Raw genomic sequence first — 27,396 nt, 5'->3', positions numbered from 1 at the left:
CCCAAACTTGCGTTCGGTTTGGGGTGAAACGGACGCGCGCGGACGGCTTGGACGCACGCCCTTGTCCCCCCGTGGCCCGCCTGTCGGGGACACTAGCAGTCCCTCCGCTCCCAACGCTTCCACCCTCTCTCTCTCGCCCCACCCCGCCGCCGGCGCCGCCGCTATTCTCCGGCCGCCTCCTCACCGCGCAGCCTCCGGCCGTCCCTACCAAACCACTTCTTGACATGGCCGCCACCACGCCCGTGTTGTGGCCGTAGTTTTGGCCGTCGATCGAAGGTTTGGCCGTCGACGTCTTTGCCGGCCACAGAGGGGACAGGACCGCCAGCGACACAGCACGGCGTCCTCGGCAGCTCCCGACGAGAGCTCCACAGCGGCCAGTAGCCGGCCGGCAACCACCCCTGCTGCGTCGAGGTGATCATCGCGGCCTCTTCGCCACCACGCCCGCAAGGTGTTCGGCATTTTGCCCACAAAGGTATGGACAGTGGAGACGAGTTTTTCTTCCATCACTTTCTTTGTTCATCGGACAATTCGTCGTCGGATGATGAAGATATTGTGGTGGCTGCACTGGTCGTTCACGACCACATTCAACGGCAGCTTCCTCGGTACAGGGGGTCACTCCCTGGCCGTACTCCCAACCTGAACCGCAACAGGGAGAGAGGGCACCGCCTGCTCTATAACGATTACTTTGCCAACACCCCGCTCTTCAAGCCGGATAAATTCCGTCGCCGTTTTCGAATGGCAAGGCATGTGTTCAATCGTATCCGAGAGAGAGTGGTTGCTCATGACCCATACTTCGAGTGCAAGACGGATGCCCTTGGCAAGCTTGGATTCTCCTCTTACCAGAAATGCATCGTGGCCATCCGCATGCTTGCATATGGAATTTCAGGCGATCTGGTGGATGAGTATGTGCGTACGAGTGAGACAACATGTCTGATGTCAATGTACAAGTTTTGCCAGGCTGTGATCGAGGTGTTTGGCCCAGAGTACTTGAGGCAGCCAACTACCGCTGATACAGAGAGATTGTTAGCGACCAACGCAGCTAGAGGCTTTCCAGGCATGCTTGGCAGCATAGATTGTATGCACTGGGAGTGGAAGAACTGTCCATTTGCTTGGCAGGGCCACTACAAAGGGTATGTCAAGGCGTGCACTGTCATATTAGAAGCGGTGGCATCACAGGATCTTTGGATATGGCATTCTTTCTTCGGCATGGCAGGTTCTCACAATGATATCAACATGCTGCAGCGTTCTCCAGTTTTCGCGAGGCTTGCAGAAGGCCACTCCCCACCTGTCAACTTTGAGATCAACGGCCACCATTACAACAAGGGATACTATCTAGCAGATGGTATATATCCTCAGTGGTCAACTTTTGTGAAGACAATCTCGAAACCCCAAGGTGAGAAGAGAAAGAGATTTGCCCAAATGCAAGAGAGTGTTAGAAAGGATGTGGAATGTGCTTTTGGTGTGCTTCAATCCCGGTGAGGTATCGTTCGAAACCCTGCACTGTCATGGGATGAAAGGAAGCTTTGGGAGGTGATGACTGCTTGTGTGATCAAGGATTTGACTATCAAGGTGAAAATATTGAGCCCCTGCACCAAGACCCGGCCACATTTGAACAGTTTGCTCAATTCCACCGTGAGATGCGTGATTGGCACACTCATTTGAATCTTCAAAATGACTTGGTTGAGCACGTGTGCGATCACATTGACAGCCAATAGATGTATTGGTCCATTTTATGTTTAGTCAAGACGATTTCGATTTGGTTGTAAAAATATTTTATTAAAGACAATTTTAATTGGGTTGTAAAATTATTTTAATTTTTAGACAAATATTTGGGTTGTAAACTTTTGATGAAAATTTGGGTATTTTTGGCCCTGACGGACAGGATAGGGCAAAAGGATACGTCCGCGCGCTGGACGTACGGCCACCGCATCCCAGGACACGCCCGGACACGACCCCAAATCGCTACCCAAACAGACAGAATTCGGACAAAACGGACGTCCGTTTGGGGTCGCGCGGTGGAGTTGGCATCGACCGTATAAACGTACTACCTCTCTTTTCACCTACGTAGATGAACAAGCAACATGACCAAGACCAAGTCCAAGGATTTCAAAAAAAAAGAAAAAAAAAAGAGAGAGACCAAGACCAAATTTCCCCGGCCAGAGCAGGCTCTGTTTTTTATTTGACAAAAAACTCGCTGATGAAAAGAGGCAAGAGGGTCGGCATGGTGTGTGTATGTGACTGGTGCAGCTACTGCACCAAACCAGAGTATGTTGCACATGCTTTGGGTGCAAGCTACACATACAGATACAGTGCAGTGCACTGGTGTTCAGTGTCATCTACATATCCATCCTTCGCTTTGAGCGCAAGCCATGCAGGACAATGGGGATTTATTGTCATGCTGGCACTTGTAAGATTGGGAAGCCAGAGCTGTCGCCTTGCATTACGTTACATAAAGATACAGCAGCCACAACACAATTATTCACTAGGAGTAGTCATAACCAGCTTACCAGCATCGATCGGCAGTGCTATAAGTGGCAACGAGACAAGGTGTTTGGGCAAAGGACGAGCTGATTAAACACTGCTTTCTTGCAGATCAGAAGCAAACCCAACACAGCAGTACTCCCTCCGTTCCTAAATGCAGTAAGTTTTGGTAGTTACTACATTTAGGAACGGAGGGAGTACAACACAGGTTTTAGATGCAGAATGAAATATCTTAACCACAAAGGAGTATACAGGTAAAAAGAACAAGAAAAACAGAGCAGGGAGTGATTGTGTGTCCCACTTTTCAGTGACAGTAAATCACACATAGTATCCCACCTTTGGTCTGTGAGCACAAGCGGGTTGAATCTGCAAGGTTGGTTCGCTTTTGAGCAGTGGTATTCGGGAAGACTTCAGAGCTGTAAAAATTCTTCCTTAAAATGTCCTGTTAACAACAGTTAAAGCGCTCAAACAGATTTCTTCCTCGTCTGGAGTCGTTGTTCATCACAGAATTCCTTATAATGTTCTGTTAACAACATTTCAAGCGCTCAACAGATTTCTTCCTCCTGTTCTGGATTTGTTGTTCATTCCAGAATTCTCGCATGACAGGGCCGGGCTCGACGGAAACATGATCGGAATGTTGTTATTCACAGCTCAGGTGACAAAGCGCACACAACACCACACGTCTTGCAGGCAAAATCGGTATTTCCATCGAGCATGGAAACGACAGTATATATTTGCTATATTCGTATATTGTTCGGTCCTCTCATCGTATAAAGAAAAAAGGCAAAAATTATATGTCTATCTGTCACTTTGTCGGTATGCCGAGCGTCTTCAGAGTAGGCGTCAGGTCGTCGGCACTGCAGCCCTCGACCCCGATGATGTTTGAGCAATCGAGCGCGATGACGTCTTGTAGCGGGTACCGCCTGACCGTGTGGATCCTGTTTGCGGGTGTGTTGAACTCGCCCTTCAGGACAATCGTCTTGTGAAGGCCTCCAAACAGCTCTTCGTAATCTGAGTCGCCGCTTTCACCAACAAGAATCACGACGTTTCGCAACTCTATGCCCCAACGAACAGACAAGTACCTACAAGAACAGGAATTTTTGTTACTTACTAGGTAGGTGCATATGGGAATTAAACACGAAAAAGGTAATTCGACTAGCCTCTGATTTCCTTTAGAAAGCAGCAAATATTTGGCCTAAACAGCATATAATGTGCATTCCTTGTTCTTCACAATATATACAGGCTAACGGTAAACCCGACTGAAATATTCATCGGAGTCTATTGCACTGGAGTTACACTTGCACATCATTTAGGAGTTTGTGACTCTGCTCTAGCAGGAATTCTCAAACAAAGGAAAGGAGTGGTGTTTTCCCTCGACAGATATGTCTAATCTTCTATGGAAAATATCAAAATACAGATGATTATCGGCACACAAGGAATCGATAAGGCCAGATCCACATTTTAAGCCACGATTTTTTTTAAACCTTTTTCCACCCAACAATACTGCAAATAGTGTACACAAGAAGTTCACGATATGGTAAACGCATGAAGTAAGGAAATCGAACCTTAGAGCCTGGGACCGTGATGCATGAATTGGAATTACAGATAGCCTGGTAGCACTGTGGTTATAAAGAGCATGGCAACGCAGTGACTGGATTCTCATCAACTTTTGCAGCTCCTTCAAAGGAGGTAACTGCAAAACAATATGTCAATGATAATTAGAAAGCTTGCATAAAGGACTGCCAATAAAACAATGGACTTGAACAGACCATGGAATGCATATACAAGCAAAATGCCAACCAACTGCCAGAAGATTTTTGAAATGAAAGACTTACATAATTTGGATTGACCACTCTAAATGCAAAGCAGCATGTTGAGGAGTGCTCTGCATCTTCAAAAATAACCTGTTTTTCAGTTCTTCCCCTTCTTTCTACTATCGAGGAAGCCCACTTCACTAGGTACTTCCTTAAACCTTCTCCTCCCCAACGATACTCGATATGAGACTGGTAAGTACGGTCTAATGCAAATGTCACGCGGGAAGTGCTTGGTGAATCACCAGCCCGCGAAGGGTAAAATAAATCACTCCCACTATTGCATATGAAAGCATCAAAATCTGTAGGAGCCATGCCTGCAGATATTAATAGGGAATGTATCTCTGACATTGTCAGGGAAGTCGACAACACAAAACCTGTTGAACCTGACAACGTTTCTTTACGTGTAGCCTCAATAGAATTTTTTATGATACAGACCAGATCTTTCTTGCTGGCAGAGTCTACGGCAATAACGATGATACACTTCCTTTCCTTGATAGGTGCCTTAATCTGGTCTTCATTGCCCGGAAAAGCAGGGCATCTTGGGCTAAGAGTTAATATCCTCGACAAGTAATTCTTGCAATGTTCAGGCCAAGAAAACCGGTGTATATTTTTCAGCCCATTTTCTCTACATCTTGACCAGAGTTGCTTGTCAGAAAGAAGCTTATAGAGTGCATCTGCAATTGCATGCTGATCGTGGGGATCAACAAGCAGGCCGTTGTCCAACACCTGCATCAAAGATCACCAGAAATGAGCATGTGAATCTTCATTACAGCCACGAATTGATATGATTTTCCATGTAAAATCAAGTTAATGTGATGCAAGAACCTGGTGAATTTCAACAGGAGCTCCATTTTTTGTTGCAATTACAGGTAAACCATGCATGGCAGCCTGCTCTTAAAAAGAACATATTGGAGATAATTAGAATGCATAAATGGTAGCAACTACTCCCTCCATCCAGAAATACTTGTCATCAAAATGGATAGAAAGAGATGTATCTAGAACTAAAATAAGTCTAGATACATTCCTTTTTATCCATTTTGATGACAAGTATTTCCAGACGGAAGGAGTACAAAACTGAATTTAAATTTCACTGATTATTACCTCTATCAAGGTAACACCGAATTGTTCAAAGTAAGCTACATTTACAAAAGCACCCTGCATATGTTCAATGGACGATCAACATCAACACAAAAGTAAATGATATAAGTACTAAAGCATAACTGGTAATAAATCTACCTAACATAAAAAGTTATTGCTGTAAGTAACTTCAGAGGATCAGATATTAAGACCTTCAGCCATTTGAATAATTTAATTTACTTAACCATGAGGATTTTTCTTACCAGAAACAGATCAAAATAGATGGAGAATTAAACATGAACACTTCAGAAGCTGGATATTTAAAACGAGGGAAAGAATGGCACCAACTGTTTGCTAAGCTCAGAAACACCATACCTTCGTTCTCGCTGCTAAACGATAAATATCAAGAACTTCTGAGTGTTTGTGATGCTTTGGGTATGCCACTTGACCATACAAATCATATTCATCAATCAATGTAAGTACTGATGTCAAAACAGCTGCACTCATATTACTCATTTTGGAAATAGCTTCACGGTTACCCATAATCAGTGTCTGGAACACAACATCAAAGGTTAGTACAAAATAGTGCTAAAAGCATTTCACATAATTAACAGCTATTGAACTCAATTAATTACACTTATGATATTGAAATACCATATATACAGAACATCATAATCAAGTTTTTTTTAGCTTACTAGGTTAGCAAGCTCCCTCAATGGTCTGCATTCACCAAAAGCTTTCACAAGTGTTGTAATATTCTTTTCAGGGTATGGACGAGCAACAGCCAGAATCAAAGGTTTCCTAGGATTTGTGAAGAACCGCATTATCTGTCATCGTATACAAATTATCAGTGCATAAACAAAACACAGGATAAACAGGCATAAACGAATAACTGAATTAGCAAGTGTTAATTAAAAAGTGTATGTAACTAGTAAGTGAATATTGCATCGACAAATCTCAGGAGAACATAGGCACCTCAGACCAAATAGGCGGATCTTCAGAGGCTGGGGAATGGCTATCTTCCTCGCCTTCCATATCAAATTCATGAATCATATGGCCAAATTCAACACCTGGAGGAATTATCTGCAGAGCAAGGAATAGAGAATTAAGAATATGAAAATGCTAGAGCAAATATGGACAGCAACGACGGCTGATGCTAAGTTGCTAACTGCCCAACTATAAAATGTAATTCGCCACAATTTCTCGAACAATAATTCCACCACAACTAACAGTAATTATTATGGTAGCAGAAATAAGAATCAGAGTTAGGATGTGTACAGTATACTCACAACCATACGAGGCATGTAACGTCCATAGCAATTAGCACCACGCTTGACTCTCGCACGAAGCTTCCTTGCAAGCATGACCTCAAAACCATCATACAAATTCCATTGCTCTTCTATCTCTTGTCTAGTACTTGCAATTACTATTTCAGATGCATCAAGAGATAATTCTTCTGCTTCAATTCGGCGCATTATTTTGTATGTCATATTTATTTCTTCCCTTGTCTGTCTCCCTTGCTTGAGAAGCCCTTCCAACTTGTCTTTCCCAAGAAAATGCCCAGTAAATACCATGTGAACGTTAAGTGCTCCAGATATCAGAGCAGCAGCAACTCCTGCACTCGCATAATGACCATGAATCACAGCAGGCCACATTGGATGTCCACAGCCGATTTCTTCACCTATGATCTTTGACATGTGCACTATATGACTGAGTGCACCATCAACAAATTCTTGCACATAAGGCCATAGATGTTCTTTAGCTAGATACTTGTCTTTCGGTCCAAATGGTATTCGGGTGATATATGCACCACTGTTCTCTCCTCTTTCCTGTTTAAGATTCTTGAAGCTTGTTGGTACCAGTGTCTCTGACGGTTCACCATATCCACGATCATAATTAGGTGCTAATATTTGCCTCGTCAACAGATCAACCCGGTATACTCCAGGGCATGAACTCAATGCTTTAGCAAGTTCCACAACATATTTGACCTATTAACCAACACAATGTAGCAAGTGGAATTATATCATTATATGATCAGTTCTGTTGCTGGCATATTTAGATGATCAAATAGAATTAATAGTACCCCCAATTAACTAAAGGATAAATTTACAGTTATTCATGCTGGAGAATACTTGTACTTAATTACACAAGTATATTCAGCAACAATACCTGCCCACTAGTATCTGAATCCCGGCCAAGCTCCAAGTTCTCACCACGAACCAGGCCATGAAGGCTGCAGTATAATACATCACAAAGGAATTAAACGGATGCTTCATTTTAACACAAAATTCCAGCACCTGCAAATTGCATCATATATATAACAAAGTAGGGAATAAAAGCAAGACTGCAAGAGGTGATCCCACCGGTTCTGAGTCTAAAAGGTTTGATTACCAGTAAGTAGGCTAAATACGTGAATGGTGGTGTTTTTAGATCATAATTCATCATCTATTTTCTAAAGAATGGTGTTGCAGAAGCCTTGGTGCACAATCATATACAGCATACAGGTAGCAGAATAAAGATCTTCCCCACTAACTGTGAGGTTATTTGCACCTCATGTGAATAATAGTTCAGTGCATAATGAACTAATTAATCTCTTGGAGATGAACTGGTGATTAACATGTAGTTTCCTTACAATTGCACAATTTGCCTACAAAATACAATATGACGTTAAAGAGCTATTCCGTACCTGATCAATACTATGTATAGCTTGTCAACGGCACTGATCCTAGGTGTGTTCCCAGCTGAGCTGTCACCATAGGCAACAGATGCATCACCAGCATCCTCGCCTTTTTCTCCTTCAAAGAGATCTTCAGACATTTCTGCAGTAGCATCAGTCCGTGGCTTCTCTGTCTCTAAGCGACGCTTTAACCGTTTGGCATCCTCAACCTGAGTACCAGAACAATTAGGTGGCAAGAAGGGATGCGGAATATGGAATTATAAAGCACAAATGTGTGTAAGAATGTAATTATTGAACAAGAGTGAAATTCTGACACTAAAATTGAACTGTGAAAAGTCAAAAAAAAATATGATCGGCGTGGACCGATTAGGAGGAAAACGACATAGAATGCTCAATGCAAGAAAGAACGTACTTTTATGGTGTGACTAAGTTTCTTTTGAATGAAGAGAAAGCCCATTCTAAACAGCTTGGTGTATGGACAGTGTACTAACTATGTACGAAAGAGTGACTGACAACAGGAGGATCCCTCAGTCACCTTTTTCCTGCAGATTTTATAGACAGGTTTGCATACATCCAGTTTTTCCATAAATCAGTTGTATCCAGCAGTTGCCTTGCCTCGGCATAGATATCCTTATTTATTAGTCCACCTCATTTTATTTGAGTGGTTCCTCTAATAACAATACTATCATTTGAGTGTGTTGATCACTGACAAGCTTAAGAGGAGGCAACTGGAAATCGCTAACAGAGCTTGAGAGGAAAATCAGGAAAGACTGGATGATTGATTTGCAGGCATCAATGCAGAGCTCCACGAATCTGCTTCCTTATCAGGAAGAGGGGAGGTGTATTCTGAACTCTGAAGGGTTCTAGAATGCCGACGTTTCAATCAAGATATGTGAGTTTGGTACTACTACCAGTCTATGAATGCCTTTAAGTATGTATGGTTTTGATTTATTTTTTCTCACACGCATAAGACAAAACATTTCATCAGCTATATCAGAGAGTGAATGGTTAATGGACTAGAATTGAATGTGGATGTATTCGAATATGGGGCTTGAAAAGAAATTTCAAGATGCAGGATTCCTGTGCAAAGCAAAGAAATCCTTTGAGGACCTATGGCGAAATTATCTTTGACAAGCATGCAAGGCTACTGATATTTCAGTGTCTGGAAGGCTGAAACAACCTAAATGGATCTGACAATACTCCCAAACCCAGAAGTTCAGTGTACTTCTCTACATATCGTTACCTATTGAAAATGATCCCTTCGTGGATGCACTGCAGAACACCTCCTAGGCCACATTCTATTAACAACTTAAGACACATGATTGTTGAATTTTTTGCCAAAGGAAAAGTAAATTCTTCCAACATCAGCAGTTCAGCACCATTTATGTTTTCCGTCAAACACACATGTTGTTCGATCTATCCAACTGAATCTATAATACAGTAATGCTAGTCTTCAACCATCTCTCTTGCTGCATTGGGCATATATTTGATCTGTTACAGCCGGAGACAAAAATGGACTGCATTTGAACGATTGCTCAGTACAAATATCTGCAGTGCAACATGCTCAACTCCAGTGTCTGTGCAACCAGTAGATACCGATTATTTGTAGTGCTCCCAGCATATATGATGTCCACACTAGCTTCTTTCAGATGGCACCACTTTATCGAGCAGCATTTGGTAAACTGACAAAGTAACCATGGAAAGAGATGAAGAGCCAGAGACCAAGTGTGACAGCGGCAGGGGAACATAAAACTTAACCCCACAGCGCACACAATTCGACAAGCGCGTTATGACATAATCAGATGAGGCAAGAATCTACCTAAGATTGTAGGACTGCTACCACATTCAAGTGGTGCTTCTGAATAGTTGAGATCATCGAGAAGGGCAACAGATCGATGCGTGTTCGCATTCTGTCCAAGTCGAACAGAGCCTGGTGTCAATCAAGATCATCAATCAATCCAGCTTTTAGTGTTTCCTTCTTATACGAGGGGGAAAAAACATGCTAATCTCTAACCCACGGCTCCACTTCACTGTATCCCCGTTGGAACGCACGCATAATTAGTGAATTATTGCCAACGCCCCGGCAGGCGTCAGAAAAGTGCAGAGCTAGCAGGCAAGGCACCAAGGAAGAAACGAACCACCAAGAGCGAAAAAGGCGCACCTCCTTCTTCTTCCTGGCGAGGTTCCAGATCCTCCAGGTCATGTTCTCCAGCCGCGTGTTCCTCTCCTGCGGGCTCCGCATCGCGTTCGCCTGCATCAACCCACCGCACAATCGATCAGGAAACGGCCGCGAATCCATCCACCCACCCACCGAAACGAGGCCCGCTGGAATAGGGCCGCGGGGCGGCGCATCGATCACGTACGCGGGACCACGTCTTGTAGAGGTCGGTCTCGTCGTAGCCGGTGATGACCTCCTCGACGAAGTAGCGCGCCGGGGAGAAGTGGCCGCGCTCGCGGAGGAGGAGCGAGGGCCGGTCCCCGCCCGCGCCCCCGCCGCCGCCGCCGCCGCTCCCCGAGCCCGCGCCCTTCCCCGCGTCGAGGATGGCGTCCAGGTAGCTGTTGATCCAGTTGTCGTTCCCGTACATCGCGCCCGCCCGCCCGCGCGCCCTCGCCGGCTGCAGGGCGGCGTCGAGGGTCCGCGTCGGAGTCGCAGTCGCCGGAGGCGCTCGCTCGCCCGGCGGCCGGCGGGGGAGGAATCGGGAGGCGGCGAATGGGTTGGGGGCGGGGGGGAGGGAGTGGTGGCGAGGAAGAGGAGGTGGGAGGTGGCGACGCCGAACCCAATTTACTCCTACTCCACCCCCACCTGCACACAGGAAAGGTAGGGAGGTGGGCTGGGGATCGGGGGCGATCCGCACCGTCCGTTCCCCATCCGACGGCCGGGATCTGGCCGCCCGAACCCGTGGGCTGCCTGGCCCCTACCCGAGGATTTAAACGGTGTTACTCTCACTTCTTAATTTTTTTTTTCATTTTATTCTTTGAGGAAAAAAACCGTGTTCCTTTCGCGTTCTTAACCGACCAGGAAAACGTCGCCGTCGGGGTATTATTGCAGAGGTGTCCTTGTGATTCCGTCACAAGTGGAATCAATTGGTTTCTGGCCGTAGGCTTCTGTCGACGGCGAAGGAAAGGCACCGCTACGATGTCGACGGGCTGATACATTTCGGATGCCTTGCAAATAGTGCTACGTAGCATTCTCCTTGCTCGCTGCATCGTTTGATTTTATTTTTCGTTAGCCGAACATTATTTGCAAAAAATAAAATTAGAAAAGATTTTTCTGAAACCCCTAAAATTAAGTGGAACATTATTTCATGTTTCTCGAGTTCTTTTTTTTCTCATAATGGACGATAATGGCCGCCAATGGAGGAGGTTTGTAACCACAGATGCTCCCTGCCTTGCAGGAGAAGGCAGAGAGAAAGAGAGTGGCCATTTTGATAACAGTTGCTGCTGTTATAAATACAACTGTTATTTTTTTGCCATGATTAATTTACCTCCGACTTGTCTGACACTCTTGTCACTAAGATGGTGGCAAGTTGGATTATGTATGTACGCCCTCACCTGATATAAAAACATTTCACCAACTAATTAATCACGTTACATGTTCTTGGAATCTACTCCTGTCTAGCTGGTGCGTGTGTGTGCAGATTTGGGAACATTTCCAGTCCCAGCCAAGATCCCTGCCGGGCCAGGTCCCCGCCGTACCCTTAACCACGGGTTAGAAAACACAAAGAGGGAATGCTACGGTCTAATTGGTAGACCAGATACCATCTTCAAAGTTATGGGGCTAGGCTTTTCTAGGATCCCGGCCATGTCATACCACCGTGGCCTGGGGCAGTATAAAAGTGCAAAGTGGAATACTTTGATTGGGACTTTGGGAGGTGCTGTTTGGTTCGATCTTTAGTGGCCACTGATTAATGCATGGTCTGGAGTTGCTAAAAAAAATGAAGTTATGCTCTTCGTAGGAGTTCTGGTCTTCGGGTTAGTGCTAAGAAAAATCATGTCCGGTAAACATCATGCACCTGATTTTTTTTTTGTCGCGTCCGTCACTTTTCTGTGAAGCGCGAAGCCGAAGGCAGGGACGACGTGAGGAGCGCCGGCCACGGCGAGGCCAAGCGGTGTACAAGCAGGAGTCGGCGATAGATGGTAGTCATAAACTTAACTAGGGGTAGGGGGCATGGAGGGATGACCGATGACGACAGCCAGCACAGTGATGGGGGTCAAGGGAAGGGTGGGGCAGCGCGCGGCACCGCCCTCCTACCGCGGGGGTGGAAGCTGACATTTAGGGTTGGTTCTTGGGGCAGCTGCACGACGAAGAAAATGAACAGGGAACGGTTGGAGGAGGAAGAAGGAGATCTAGCCGTTCATTCCTGATCCAATGACTGGGAGTAAAAGTGACTGATGCCAAAAAAATCCAGTATCGGATGGATAGACAGTCCTAAGAAAAATATATATAGACTAAAACGGGTGCCAGATTTATTCTTCAAAGGGAGTTGGCACAAGAATTTCAATTAGGCATTTATTTTTCTCCATGATGTTGAGGAGATCCTAAAGTTTCACATTCCTTCTTTTGAAAAGGGACATTTTATGGCATGGCACTTCGAGAAGAGTGGTATTTTTCTGTAAAAAGTGCCTACAACCTTGATTTAAACCTAAAGGATGGGAAGGAGGATATTGGTCAGTCTAGTGGTGAGGTGAATGGAGATCGAAGATTGTGGAATGCCATTTGGAATAGAAATGTATCCTAGAAGATCGAAGTGTTTGTATGGTGTGTGTTATCTAATGGCATACAGGTAAATAGGGTGGTCCACTGCCAAGCCTCTGTACGTCGCACCTACCCTCTCAGACGCGGACGGCTGCAAGGCGAGGAGGAGAGCTCATGTCGGAAGTAGGTGGCGAATGGGTTGTGCGCGAGCGGGAGAGGGAGTGGTGGTGACTTTGAAACCAATTTACTCCTAGCCTCCTACACACAGGAAAGGTAGGGAGGTGAGCAGGCGATCCGGGCCGTCCGTTTCTGATCTGACGTCGGGGATCTGGCAGCCCTATCCTATGGGCTGCCCCTTCCCCGTCGCCAAACCAATTTACTCCTACTCCACCCCCTCATGCACACAGGAAAGGAAAGGTAGGGAGGTGGGCTAGGGATCATGGGCGGTCCCGACCGCCCGTTGTCGATCTGACAGCGAGGACATGGTCGCCCGAACTCGTGTGGGCTGCCTGCCCCTTTCCCTCGTGCATGTTGGAGGATTAGAACGGTGTTGTGCTCGCGTATTAATTTTTGTTTTTTTTCTTCGAAGAAAAAACCGTGTTCCTTTCGTGTTCTTAACCGACCAGAAAAATGCCGATGTCACGGTATTATTGTAGAGATATCATTGTGCTTCCGTCACAAGAAGAACTAATTGTTATCTAGCCGTAGGTTTCTGTCGACGCGAAGGAAAGGCGCCGCTATGATGTCGATGTTGACACATTTTGGATTTCTTATAAAATAGTGGCATTCCCCCTGTTGATTGCGTCAGCCCGTTTGCTTGTTAGGCGGGCATTACTTGTGAAAAATAAAAATAAAGAATGGGATTTTCAAATTCGAAGCTTGCATCAAATTTCTTTGCGGAAAAAAAACAGAGATGAAAAGCATTCGCATCAGTTAGCCCATTGAAAGCTTCATCGACTCCATTTTAACACCGCGACAACGCCGGCCACTGAAGGGAGGCTTGTAGCCAGAGATGTTCCCTGCCTTGCAGGAAAAGTCATTCGGGGGAGAGAGAAAGAGGGAGGCCCCGTTTGATCTCTTCTATACGGTGTTACCAATGTTCTTGGTAATGTAGTGCATATTATACTATTACGGTTTGACCATGATTAAATTTACCACCAGCTCGCGTGGTGCTCTCTTGTCACGGAGATGGCAAGTTGCATTATTTGTGTACGATCTCACCTGATATCACGACATTTCACCGGCTAATAAATCACATGGCATGTTCTTGGAATCCACTCCCGTCCTACAGGTGTGTGCGCGGGCAGATTTGGAAACATTTCCAGTCCAGGCAAGACCTGCCGTACCCCTCACCATGCGTCCAGGTCACGGGTAAGAAAGGACGAATGGAAATTCTGCAATTAGCCCGTAGTAGACCAGGCCAGAGACTATTCTTCAGGCGATGGAGTAGGCTTTTTCTAGGTTGCCATGTCATCCCACCGTGGCATGAATTATGAGAGATGGCACTGTATAAAAGTGCAAAGTGGAAGACCTTGATTGGGAGGTGCAGCTTACTTCAATCTTTCATGGCTCCAAAGGCCATGGCTAAAATAATTGAGGTAGGACGCGTAAATTGACACCATATGTAGCGCGGATGCATAATAACAGATTGCGACTATCATCGTACAAATTCATGTATTTCAGTAGACTAGAGAGCTTCAACATACATGGGCAATGTCATGTTCATGCCGCACTCCTCCATTCGGGGTGAGCAGTGTACGGTCCTCGGTAAGGTCGAAGGTAAGGGTGCAAGCGACAACTCGCTTCGTTCCGTGAAACTCGTTAATTAGTTAAATTTAACTTACCGTTTGCCTAAAATTAGTATTGTGTTTGTACTAGGGTATTATCCGCTAGCCTGTCCCACCTGCATCCCACTTGAAAGCAAAAGGAACGTGAAAGCACTATGCAAGAAAGAAATAACGATGGGGATCAGCTATGGATTCAAAGATTCCACAATGAGGGATGGACGCGGACAGCAACGGTGTGAGTGGATGATGCTGATGTTGATACTATTTGCGCTCTCTTCACAAGGAAATTTAATTGTTTCTTGCCTTAGGTTTCTGTTGACGGAAAAGAATCGTACTACTCTATTTTCGATGTTCATACATTGAGGATTTCCCACAAAAATAGTAGCATCTCCCATGTTGACAACATAAGTTGGTTCCCTGGTTACACGCAATTATTCATGAAAACTGTAAGAAAAGGAATTTTCAAGCCCAAAGTATGCATCAGTTTCGTCGCGACTCAGAGGAGAGGAGGAGGGGAGTGTTCGAGGGGTTAGCCCATTTTAAGCTTTTCTCGACTCCCTTTTCTCACTACAACAACGGCGACCAGCGAAGGAAGGTTTTGTCACATTAGACGTTCCCTACCGTGAAGGAAAAGGCGGAGAGAGAAAAGAGAGATCATTTGATATGTTGTTGACGATGTGTTATGTTATAAATATAGCCATGTTTTGACCATGTTTCATTTATTTGCCTACAACTCGTGTGGCACCCTGTGTCACGAAGGCAAGCTCGAATATATGCGTACGATCTCACCTGACATAAAACCATTTCACCAACGAATTAATTATTACACTATTACATGCAGGTGGTGTGTGTGCAGATTTGGAAACATTTCCAATTCCAGGCCAGACCCTGCCGTGCTCCTAACCATGTGTCCAGGTCACGGGTAGACCCGATCGATACTTTTCTTCTACACAAAGCGATGCGATGGGGTCAACTAGCTAGGCTTTTTCCAGGAGCTCCGTGTCACTAGAGATGGAGGGAGTATATAAAACTGCAAAGTGGAAGACCTCGATTGATTGGGAGGTTCGGCTAGGCTCGATCTTTCGTGGCTCCAAAGGCCATTTATTTATTTATTTATTAACTAATAGTCTTTGTGCCATCCTCAGGAGCACGGCGTGTGTGCATGTAGTGTGAGTGCACGACGATGGAGCACGGCCGTCGCCGCACAAACGTATGTACGCATGTACGTATATGAGTATATCCACACAAGTAGTTTGCCAAATTTATGAATGAATGAAGAATTTGTAATGTAATGTGAGTATCAATCTTGATGTTCCTTTCGTTCATTTGAACCGACGACAAAAGTGAATTCAGAACAGAAGGGAAGACATCGGCGCGGAGCTGTATATATTGTGTCATTCGTTATCAGATATATGGGCCCCGGTGAGTTAGAAGAAATAAATAACGGCGGAGATCGGCCTGTGGTTTAAAAGTTTTTCATTTTATCTAATTCACATCTAGATGTTTTCTAAATATGTCACATCTAAACTTTCATAAATAACACAGCAACAAAAAAACAAAAAAATAACCTGAGACAAAAAATAAATAAACCACATGGACGCAAGGTTAGATTTGACATAATTATGTCACATCTAGATGTATCCTAGACAGACCTAAAATTTTTTCCAAGAAAAAAAAGGGGAGAGACGGTGGCGCCAACGGACGGAGCGGCCTGGGCGGGCAACCAATGCAAGCCAACCACCACCAGCACCAGGTTCCCTCCCCTAGCTTCCCTTCCGTGCCGTGCCGGTCGTCCTTCTCGCTCGCTAGACCGATATCATATCCCCATCCCCATCGGCTTCCACTTGCCGTTTGTTTGTCTACGGCGCCCACACGCCCACACCACAGGATGACGTCTATACTATAGTACTATAGGCTTACTGCCTATACACCTCGTCTCGTCCCGTCGTGCGCGCCAAGCGCCGGCGGCCGCGGTTTTCCTCGGCTTCTTTTTCTCTCATTTTTTTCCCGCGAGCCAATCATTGGCTTGCTGGGATGGAACGGAACGGATCATATCCTATCCTAGCTGGAGTAGTACCTGCAGGGCTTTGACCCTTTGATTATGCACCACCAGCTGGTCAGGTAGCATAATCATGCATGTACATCTTGTGATTATGCCGGTCGATCGAGCTCCGGCCTAGACGTGCATGCATGTGGCCGCTGCGTTCGTGGGGGGATCATATCCGTGTCCGGCGACGAACTGGGATCCTAGCGGCGTGGATCATCAGACGAAAATGCGGCCCACCACGTACGCGCTCCTGCCACGCGTGACGTGACGTGGAGGCCTAGGCAACGCCACCTACGAATTCCACTGCACTCGTACTACTACCAAACTGTTTCGGATGGCAGCCGGAAAACGACGGCACGGCAGGCAGGGCAGGGCACCACCTGTTACGACTAATTATCTGAGGGAGATGTCGACCAAACGCCACGGCATCGTCTTCGGCGGCGTCGCCGTCAGCTCCTTATCATCGCCCGCCAGAGCACGTACGTTCGGGTCCGGCGGCGCGCAGCGTCGATCGCCGTCGTGCATGCGGCCGCGTGACCACTGGCGGAGCGTAGTGGAGATGAAACTGGGCTACAACCCCCCCTTTCCGAAGTGAATTTTTTTTACTAGGTATGCTTGCGATCTGGGCCAGCCCATCAGGAGATATGTCCACTGTCCACAAGCCGCAGCCCATTTGCAGCACCGCTCGACAGCACAGATCGAGACACCAACACCTGGTTGTGAGTCAACGAGTTGTTCCCCAAATCCCCAATCCCCACCCTGCTGCCTCCCTGCCTCCGCGTTCGGCATCGCCGCGTCTGCGACCTAATTCCTTGACGACGGCGGTCGGCGGCGGCAACTGACGACGGCTGTCGGCGGCGGCAACTGACGACGGTAGTCGGTGGCGTTCCCCTTCCTAGTCGGCTGCTCAAGTGGCCGCATCCGCGAGAGGCGCGCCCAGTGGCCAGCGGCCACACGCCCACCGACCCACACTCAGTTCGCCTAGGTGCACAGTGGCTCCTCCTCCTCTGCTCGTCTAGTTCACAGCGCCAGCTCATCCGCTTCTTGCTATTGCTAGGTACAGTTACTGATTTAGGGCTCATGTTGATTAATTGGATGCAAATCAACTGCTGCTACTCACTGCTTCTGTTAATTCCGACGAGTTGAGATGTTTTGGTAACTTTGATATCTACCCAATTGATTATTTGATAGAAAATTTGATGTTGTGTAAATATTTGTTTAGGTAGCAATGGTGAAACAACAGAAGATGCAGTCTTTTTTTAAAAGAAAAGGGGATGAGGGATTAGCTCCAGATGCTCTAGCATTGGTGCCATATATGGATGGAAGACATGCTGAAGATGCACAAGAAGGCCAAATGGAAGATGATAATGTGCAGGAAAATCAGATGCAAGATGATGATGTGCCGGATGTAGAACAAAGAGCAAACGAACATGTCACTTTTCGAGGCATTGAGTTGTTGGAGCGAGATCCTGCACTACGTCCACAAATTTGGCAGTACCCCCCAAACCAAAGAGATGAAGTACGAAGAGCTTACTTGAGGCTGGGTCCCAATCAACCTAAACGAAAGAAATATAAAGCTATTGGAAAACAAGGACACAAAAGACGTTTTCAGTACAGCTATTTTCGTGATTTTCCATCATGGCTGGAGTATTCATTGACCTCTCATTGTGCATATTGTCTGTATTGCTTTCTCTTTAGCAAAAATAGAAAGAAAAGAGGTGGGTTTGATGTCTTCACAACACAAGGTTTTAATAATTGGAAGAAAGTTCATGATGGACAGAAGTGTGCACTTTTAGTTCACATCGGATCAAGTCCTTGCTCACAACATAACAATGCAGTGAGAGGTGGCCATGCTTTATTGGATCAGTCAAACCATTTGGCAAATATCTTTGATGTGAAGACCATGGGGGATAAAGAAAAGGATCGTTTAAGGCTGAGAACTACGATTGCGGTTGTAAAGTGGCTCACATTTCAGTCTTGTGCTTTAAGAGGCCATGATGAGAGGCCGGAGTCAAGAAACAGAGGTAACTTTCTTGAGATGTTGAAGCTTCTTGCAGAATTCTGCCCTGATGTTCAAGCTGTAGTTCTTGGCAATGCTCCACAAGTTTGCAAATACACATCACACGAAATTCAAAATGAGATCTTGAGCATTTATGCTATGAAAGTCAGGGAGCATATTCGAGCAGAAATTGGGGACTCAAAGTACTCTATTCTTGTGGATGAAACATGTGATGTGTCCAAAAGAGAGCAAATGGCACTAGTTTTCAGATTTGTTGATAAAGATGGTTATTCCCAAGAAAGATTCTTTCATCTCATACATGTAGCCAACACAAAAGCACTGACACTAAAGATGGAGTTGTGTAAAGTATTATCCAAGCATGGATTTGATGTACAAAATCTTCGAGGCCAGGGGTACGATGGGGCAAGCAACATGAGGGGAGAGTTGAATGGATTGCAAGCTCTATTCATTAAAGATTGTCCCTATGCATATTATGTTCATTGCTATGCTCATCGGTTGCAACTCTCCCTTGTTGGTGCAGCAAGAGATGTGGTTCCAATCACCCAATTTTTTCAGAAACTTCACTTTGTTATAAACACAGTTGACTCCTCTTCAAAGCGACATGATGAGTTGCATGACGCCCAGGTGGTTGAGATTGCACGCTTGCTTGCTATCGATCAAATTGAAACAGGCAAAGGAGCCAATCAAATACGCTCATTGAAGCGACCAAGAGAGACTAGATGGGGTTCCCACTTAGGTTCGATTTCTAGCCTTATGCATATGTTCAATCCAGTGAGAGTTGTCTAGAAAATCTAGCCGCAGATTCATCAGCTGGAGCAAACCGGGCTGATGGTGATACTTCTTTCACTTACCTGACCTCTTTTGAGCTTGTATTTATCCTATGCATGATGAAAGAAATATTGGAAACTAGCGAAGATCTTGGGAAGGCTTTACAGAAGAAAGCACAAGACATAGTAAATGCAGTTCGTCTAGTGCATTCCACAAAAGTACTTCTAGAAGAGATGAGATCAGATGAAGGATGGGAGTTGTTCATTGGAAATGTTGTTGAGTTCTGTGTGGAGCATGATATAGATATTCCAGACATGGAAGAACTATACATTCTGCGTGGTGGGCGTGCTCGTCGTCAACCTGATCACTTTACTAGAGAAAGGTATCTACGAGTGGAGATATTTCGAGCAACAATTGACAACCAACTAAATGAATTGAATCTTAGGTTCAATGAGAAAGTGATGGATCTCTTATCCATTAGTGTTACATTGATTCCAAGAAATGGATTTACATCATTCAACGCTAAGGAAATATGTTCAATGGTGGAGAAATATTATCCGGCTGATTTTACACAACAAGAGAGATATGGGTTGAAGATTTAGCTCAACCATTTTGCTGCAGATGCTAAAAACAGTGGAGACTTGAAGAAGCCCATCACCATAAATTCTTTATGCCGATGCCTTGTTGAGACAGGACGAGATAGAATTTACAATTTGCTTCATAGGTTGCTTCGATTGCTTGTTACTCTCCCGGTTTCCACTGCAAGTGCTGAGCGTGCTTTCTCGAGCTTGAAGATTATCAAGTCAAGGCTACGTAATCGAATGGAATATGATTTTCTTGCATACAGTTTGTTGCTACAAATTGAACGAGAAATTGCATCAAAAATTCCTTGTGAAGATATAATTGCTGATTTCAAAAGTAGGAAGAATAGAAGATCGTATCTTTAGTTGGCAGTAGTGCTAGTTGGTTGGCAGTAGTGCTAGTTGGTTCTGTTTATTGTCTTTTGGTCATTTGGTGTCACTACTGTTTGGTGTGGTCTGTTCTTTTGGAGCACCAAAATTTACCTATCAACAATGCTCAGGTATGTGTGAACCTACTTGTGAACCTGCTGTATTTGTGTATACAAGTACAATATATATATATATGGTCCTCTAATTTTTCTTGCATATGTTCTACAACTTAGTAGTTTTTTATGCATATGATGTGTTCTTATATGAAATCGGCCCCCTCTTGAGATTTGCTCACGCTCCGCCACTGCGCGTGACGACGACTGTGACGAGCCAAAGTCCAAGCTCTGTTTGGAACATCGAGGGTGGTCGTCGATCGGGTTTTGTCGTGCCGTGCATGGTACAGAGCTTTTACATTCTTCTTCGTGGGGAGGATTGGTGCGTGCGTGGGTGCTTGCAATTAAGGAGCCCAACGGCAAAGGCTGCAGGATGCAGGGCGGCTTCTGCGTACACGTAGAATTTGTCTCGTACCATCTCCATGCAGTGTGGGTTACTACAACAGGAACACAAGCACGCCTGCCTGAGCCGATCACGATAGATAGTGCAGGGTACACTGATAGAAAAAGGGCCTGTTGTCCCGGTTTGTAAGGGTTTTTTGTCCCGGTTCTTAAACCAGGACTAAAGGGTCGGTACTAATGCCCTGTCCCTTTAGTCCCGGTTCAATCCAGAACCGGGACTGATGGGCCTCCACGTGGCCTGTGCGCGGAGCCCACCAGGAGACCCTTTGGTCCCGGTTGGTGGCACCAACCGGGACCAATAGGCATCCATGTGTCAGCATTTCTGTGGCTGGGGTTTTTGTTTTTTTTTTGAAAGGGGGGGAGGGGTTGGGGGTTTTGGGTGGTTAATTTAGGTGTTTCATATATTGTGTTATCTAGCTATAATTAATAGAGAGAAGTGTCCTCTCTTATGTCCGTGCTTGGTCGACGCTACGTACTATACATACGTATAGAGAGGACTAGACACGCTAGCTAGCTAGTAAGCAAACGAAGGAAACAGAAGATCGTCATGAACATATATGCATACAGAGAGAAGTGATATCGACCACCTCTCCTTCTCCGAGAGATTGGTCGAACAACAAGTTCTCGTATATCTATCCGACACTACCGGCTACATATATACAATAATTATCTCTTAAAAATATAATCATACGGACTCATGGTTCACATAGCATTCTCCGTCTTCAGCGATCACGTGGTCAAGAAAGAATGCCACCGATTCCTCTTGAATTGCTCGCATGCGAGCTGGTGCTAGGAGTTCACCCGCTTCCGAAACATCTAATTTGAAGAAGGGGGTCAATACATATATATATGAATGAATGAAACTCAACACAAATGATGGTAATAAAATAAAATTGTGAATGTTGTTATTTACGTACTTCATATTGTTCGTCAGTGTAGCCCCGCTCACAGGTCGTGTGGCGGATGGACTCGCAAACATAGTATCCACAGAAATCATTCCCTTGTTCCTGCCACAACCACTTTACAAGAAATAGAGGTCAATCAAACTGATAAGCAAGAATGCCAAATGGTATTGATGAAACTAGCGCTTGAATCAATAAGAGATGCGCAGAACATGCTACTATAGTACTTATTTTCGGGTGTCTAAATTGCAGCTTCTTCGGGAGTCCTGGAGCTTTTTTGGAGAATTTTTTTCAAACCCTGTCAGACAAAGAAAACAATTACTTGATATATCAGGAAATGAACAAAGTTGCTGATATGGTGGATAATGATCAATTTAACTTACTTCTCGAGCATTTGAGTCATGTCCGCATAGTCCTGGGGATCTTTTCGTCTTGAGTCTAAGACGGTTACTAGTCCCTGCTCAAGCTTAATCTCTAGGAGAATATAGTGGTAACTGCACACGCATGCATAACTCATCAATTACATTACTATAACCTTGACTAATATATAAGGGAAACCGAATACACACAAGACAGTAACACTCACTTGAAGTTGTAAGGAAAGAGTATTATATCTTTGTTTTCATTTATTACCAACGATCGTAGCAAGTTGGCCTCGGTAGCTGCGGCATGAAATTTAACTTGAGTTGCATCTATGAGATATGTGTTAATGAACCCAATATCACCGACTTGTCTTTTCTTCAATTCGGCAATCTTCAATCTGCATAATATAGTGAGGATGATTATAAATACATGCAATGAAAGAGCTGAGCTATATAGAGAGACTTAATGACAGAAGTAGTACTACTTACAGACAGTAGCAGGTGACCGTTGTTTTATCGAGGGCCAATTGATTGAAAAACTGAAAGAACTCCTCAAATGGAACAGGCAACAGTTCAATTCCAACGAGGTCATGCTCCTTTTTAACTTTCACATACAAAGTACTCCTCCCCCCAGACTCTCTGCAGATTTTCAAGTACCAATCATGCAATCTTCGCATCATCGTTGATAGAGATCTTTCATCTTTGATTAGAGGCTTCCCGTACTCGTATCTTTGTATCTGCACCTCCATGAAATCATAATGTACATCGTCGGGCAGGTAATCGCCAAGATTGCTATAACCGGGCACTATCCTCGGATCATTAGCGATGTTGTCGCTAGGCACCTTGAGCGGGGGGGCATGATTGCTTCGCTTGTTCGCCGAGCTGGGCAATTTGTTTCCCAGCTCATCGTTCTTTCAGCCTTTGATCACTGACAGTACTTCCTGACCGCTCCGCTTCGGCAAATTCCTTTCCAATAATGCGCTCATAGTTTCCTTTCGGCGGAGACTTGGGTGGTTTTGTCAGGGCAGCCAGAGTGCGCTTCGCTTTCACCGGATCTACCTTCTCCTCTGGAGGTGGATGTTTCTTTGCTTTCACCCCTTCAAAGTAGTTCCTCACTTCTTCTCGTGCGATCTCGGCGTTCTCCTCCGGGGTCCTCTCGTATGGTAACTTCTCTGGAGTCTTCAGAGAAGGACCGAATCTGTATTTCCTCCCGCCTCTGGCTGTACTGCTAGACGCTGGCAGAGCAGACGGAGCGGTTGTCTTCTTTACTTGCTTACGAGGCGGAGGAGAAGGACTACGACGCGCCGGAGCAGCCGGAGCGGCGGCAGGTCTCTTCCGCCCTTGCTGACGAGGCGGAGAAGGAGGAGGCTGGCTGCTCGGGCGCGTCGGCGTAGGCGGAGAAGGAGGCGGAGTGCCGCCACGCGCCAGAGAAGGAGCCGGTCGAGTGCCCTGATCGTCACTTACCGGAGGAGGAGGCGGAGTGCCCTGACTCGCCGGAGGAGGAGGCGGTGGAGGAGGCGGAGTGCCCTGACTTGCCGGAGGAGGAGGAGGCGGAGGCGTCCAGTTCAGAAGGTTGATGAGCTACTTCCGCCATAGGCATGGAGTCTTCAGAGCAGACCCCAGCCTAGTCTCCCCTTCACCAGTAGGGTGGTCAAGCTGGAGGTCTTCAAATCCCTCCGTTATTTCATCCACCATTATCCTAGCATATCCTTCTGGAGTCGGCCGGCAGTGAAAAGTTGCGCCGGGTTCAGTAGGATAAACAGAGCCAACAGCCGCCTTGACCTTCAAATTCATCCATTGCGTCATAAGGTGGCAATTTTGAGACTCCGTGATAGCATCCACGGGATAGCTGGCAGGAACCGTCAAGGCATGCTCCGGCTGAAGCAGCTTGGTGGAAGCCACGCTGCTTCTCCGCTGAGATGGCGGGGTAGTTTTGGGGAAGCTTCGGCAGTACGTTTGCTGCGATTTGCTTCTCGTTCCTCTATCGCTTGTACCCTTGCTTGCAGCGCCTACATTTGGGTCTGCTGCAATTTTTTCCTCCTCTCCTGGGATTTGTAACCGCCTGCGTCCGAAAACCCAACCTTCCACGGAATGGAGCCTGGCGTGCCTCGTGTCCGTCCAGGGTGCTCAGGATTCCCGAGGGCCATTGTGAGCTCGTCGTTCTCTCTGTCTGGAAATAACGTCCCTTGCTGCGCTGCTTCGATATACTGCTGAAGCTTCCTGACTGGTATGTCCATTTGATCGTTCGTCCAAATGCACTTCCCTGTTATAGGGTCCAAGGTTTCGCCAGCCCCGAAGAACCAAGTCCGGCAACGGTCTGGCCAGTTAATTGTCTCTGGTTCGATCCCTTTATCAACCAGATCATTCTCAGTCTTGGCCCACTTAGGCCGGGCTACGAGGTAGCCACCTGACCCCGTGTGATGGTGATGCTTCTTCTTCGCAGCATTTTGCTTGTTTGTCGCCGACATCTTCTTACTCTTTTCCGATATCTTGTGGGCCACAAATGCGGGCCAGTGATCTTTGATCTTCTCATATCTGCCCTTGAATTCTGGTGTCTCTTTATTTTCGACAAACTTATTCAGCTCTTTCTTCCACCTCCCGAATAGTTCTGCCATCCTCTTAAGAGCAAAAGACTTGATTAATTGCTCTTTAACTGGCTTATCTGGATCATCCTCCGGCGGTAGGGTGAAATTTGACTTCAGCTCAGTCCAAAGATCATTTTTCTGCATATCATTGACATAAGACACCTCAGGGTCTTCTGTAGCCGGCTTTAACCATTGCTGGATGCTGATCGGGATCTTGTCCCTAACCAAAACCCCGCACTGAGCAACAAATGCGCTCTTTGTCCGGAGGGGTTCAATCGGTTGGCCGTCGGGCGCGGTTGCTATGATCTCAAACTTTTCATCCGAGCTCAACTTTTTCTTTGGGCCTCGTCTCTTTACCGAAGTTGTGCTCGATCCGGAGGGCTAGAAAAAAGAACAAAGACTTAATTAATATGTGTGCATACCAAAACAATGAATGCATCAATTGGCTAGTCAGCACAGGCTTAACTAATATATATACCTGGCCGGACTCGGTTCGGTCACCGGAGACGTCATCACGGTCTCCTTCTTGCACCGGCATTGGGTCACCGGAGCCGTCCTCACGGTCTCCTTCTTGCACCGGCATTAGGTCACCGGAGCCATCATAATCATAGCCAGCTGCTTCCAGACCATCGGTGTCGTTGAGAAACAACGAGACGACGGCATCACTTCCTCGTGCGATTATGTCCCCCAACAACTCTTCTTGTACTTCGTCTCGGGCGGTGTCCATAGTTTCTACAAATATTGACAACATGGCAATTATTATTCAAACATGACAGATGGATATATTAGTGACAAACGTAGAACTAATATTAATTAGTGGCCTCGATGCTGCTTCTCTAGGGTTTGGGGTGGCCTCGACGCTGCTTCTCTAGGGTTTGGGGTGGCCTCGACGCTGCTTCTCTAGGGTTTGGGGTGGCCTCGACAACGCTTCAAGGATAAAAAAAGAAGAGGAAGAAGAAAAAAGAGAGGAGAAGAAAGAATAGAGGAGTAAGAACTCCTCTATTCTTTCTTCTCCTCTTTTTCTTCTTCTTCCTCTTTTTTTTATCGGGAACGAGGGTCACCGAGCGGTAGAGGAAACCCTAAATAGGAAGTATCGTGGGTGTGAGATACATGTGGGACGTGGATGTAGTGTCCGACACTGACGGCCACATGTATCTCACACCGACGATACTTGCTATTTAGGGTTTCCTCTACTGCTCGGCGACCCTGACCCTCGACGACCCTCGTTCCCGACCAAATGCCAATTTTCAGCAGCCCAAAGGGCGGGAAGTGGCGGCCTTTGGTCCCGGTTGGTGGCACCAACCGGGACCAAAGGCCTTGTGCTGCTGCGGCGTTGAAAGTTTAATCCCACCTCGCTAGTTGAGAGGGGTGCGCAGTGGTTTATAAGCCCCACTGCCGCACCCCTCTCGAGCTTCTCTCCATTGCAGGCTTACGGGCCTAATTGTCACTGCTATGCCTGTGGGCCTACTGGGCCTCATGCGGACCTGAATCCTGGCCCTTGGATGGGTTTCTAGTCGTATTCAGGCCGTGGGGGCCCAGTAGGTGGCATTTTTTGTTTTTTTGTTGCTTTATTTATTTTATTTTCTTTTGTTTTTTGCTTTATTTTTTAATTCTTTATGCTTTTAGTTTTAGAAAAATTATAAACTTTTTGTTAATGCCATTAATTTTCGAATTTGAAAAAACTTTTTTGTTTTTTTGTTTTCTGTGTTGCTTTATTTATTTTATTTTGTTTCTACTTACAACAAAATACTTATTGTTGCTATTTTTTCCAGTTTTTTTGTTTTGTTTTCTGCATTATTTATTTTCTTTTGTTTTTTGCTTTATTTTTTTTATTCTTTTTGCTTTTAGTTTTAGAAAAATTATAAACTTTATGTTAGTGCCATTAGTTTTCAAATTTGAAAACACTTTTTTTGTTTTTTTTGTTTTCTTTGTTGCTTTATTTATTTTATTTTGTTTCTACTTACAACAAAATACTTATTTTTGCTATTTTTTCCAGTTTTTTGTCTTGTTTTTTGCATTATTTATTTTCTTTTGTTTTTTGCTTTAATTTTTAATTCTGTTTGCTTTTAGGTTAGCAAAATTATAAACTTTCTGTTAGTGCCATTAGTTTTAGAAAAATTATAAACTTTCTGTTAGTGCCATTAGTTTTTAAATTTGAATAGTTAAAATTTGAATTCTTTGAAAATTGTGTGAATGACAAGTTTGTGATTAACTTACTAAAAAAATGAGAATAGATGCGCTTATAGAGAAAATTCAACCTAAATTCATACTAAATTTCTATGAATTTCAGAGAAATTCACTATGAATTTAGGTTAAACTTTTCTCTATTAGGGCATCTATTTTCACTTTGAGAGGAGCTCAACAAGGCAGAGATGGAAGGGCTTATAAACCGATGTGACCCTCCTTCGATTGGCGAGGTGGGACTAAACTCTGCCCGCAACGAGGACCAACCCTTTAGTCCCGGTTTGTGGCATAAACCGGAACTAATGGTCATGGGTCAGGGGCGAGGAGCAAAATTATAAACTTTCTGTTAATGCCATTAGTTTTAGAAAAATTATAAACTTTCTGTTAGTGCCATTAGTTTTCAAATTTGAATAGTTAAAATTTGAATTCTTTGAAATTTTTTTGAATCACAAGTTTGTGATTAACTTTACTTTTTCCAGTTTTTTTTGTTTTTTGCATTATTTATTTTCTTTTGTTTTTTGCATTTTTTAA

At 45.2% G+C, this 27,396-nt stretch overlaps 1 protein-coding gene across 1 annotated transcript; it reads right to left on the bottom strand.

Annotated features, from left to right (window-relative positions):
- Positions 1-3,095: 3,095 nt before the first annotated feature.
- LOC125523678 (probable sucrose-phosphate synthase 3) lies at positions 3,096-10,846 on the bottom strand. Its single transcript, XM_048688738.1, has 13 exons — positions 10,413-10,846; positions 10,211-10,300; positions 8,059-8,258; positions 7,542-7,605; positions 6,662-7,360; positions 6,348-6,455; positions 6,068-6,199; positions 5,748-5,924; positions 5,397-5,450; positions 5,121-5,183; positions 4,317-5,021; positions 4,047-4,174; positions 3,096-3,563 (listed from the first exon to the last, which is right to left on the bottom strand). Exons 1-13 carry the CDS (start codon positions 10,632-10,634, stop codon positions 3,287-3,289), a joined length of 2,919 nt encoding a protein of 972 aa, XP_048544695.1. The 5' UTR covers positions 10,635-10,846; the 3' UTR covers positions 3,096-3,286.
- Positions 10,847-27,396: the final 16,550 nt, after the last annotated feature.

This window comes from Triticum urartu, chromosome 7, assembly GCF_003073215.2.
Source record: "Triticum urartu cultivar G1812 chromosome 7, Tu2.1, whole genome shotgun sequence".
Lineage (NCBI taxonomy): Eukaryota > Viridiplantae > Streptophyta > Magnoliopsida > Poales > Poaceae > Triticum > Triticum urartu.
Note: the sequence above shows the minus strand (reverse complement) of the source record. Positions and strands in the feature narration are given on the sequence as shown.

Bases quoted from the DNA above. Each gene is read 5' to 3' on its own strand.
- LOC125523678 (XM_048688738.1), bottom strand. From the start codon at position 10,634: ATGTACGGGAACGACAACTGGATCAACAGCTACCTGGACGCCATCCTC. The intron at 7,606-8,058 runs GTACGGAATAGC...ATTATACTGCAG, and splicing joins CTATACATAGTATTGATCAG to CCTTCATGGCCTGGTTCGTG. The intron at 5,184-5,396 runs GTAATAATCAGT...TTTTAAGAGCAG, and splicing joins TCGGTGTTACCTTGATAGAG to GCTGCCATGCATGGTTTACC.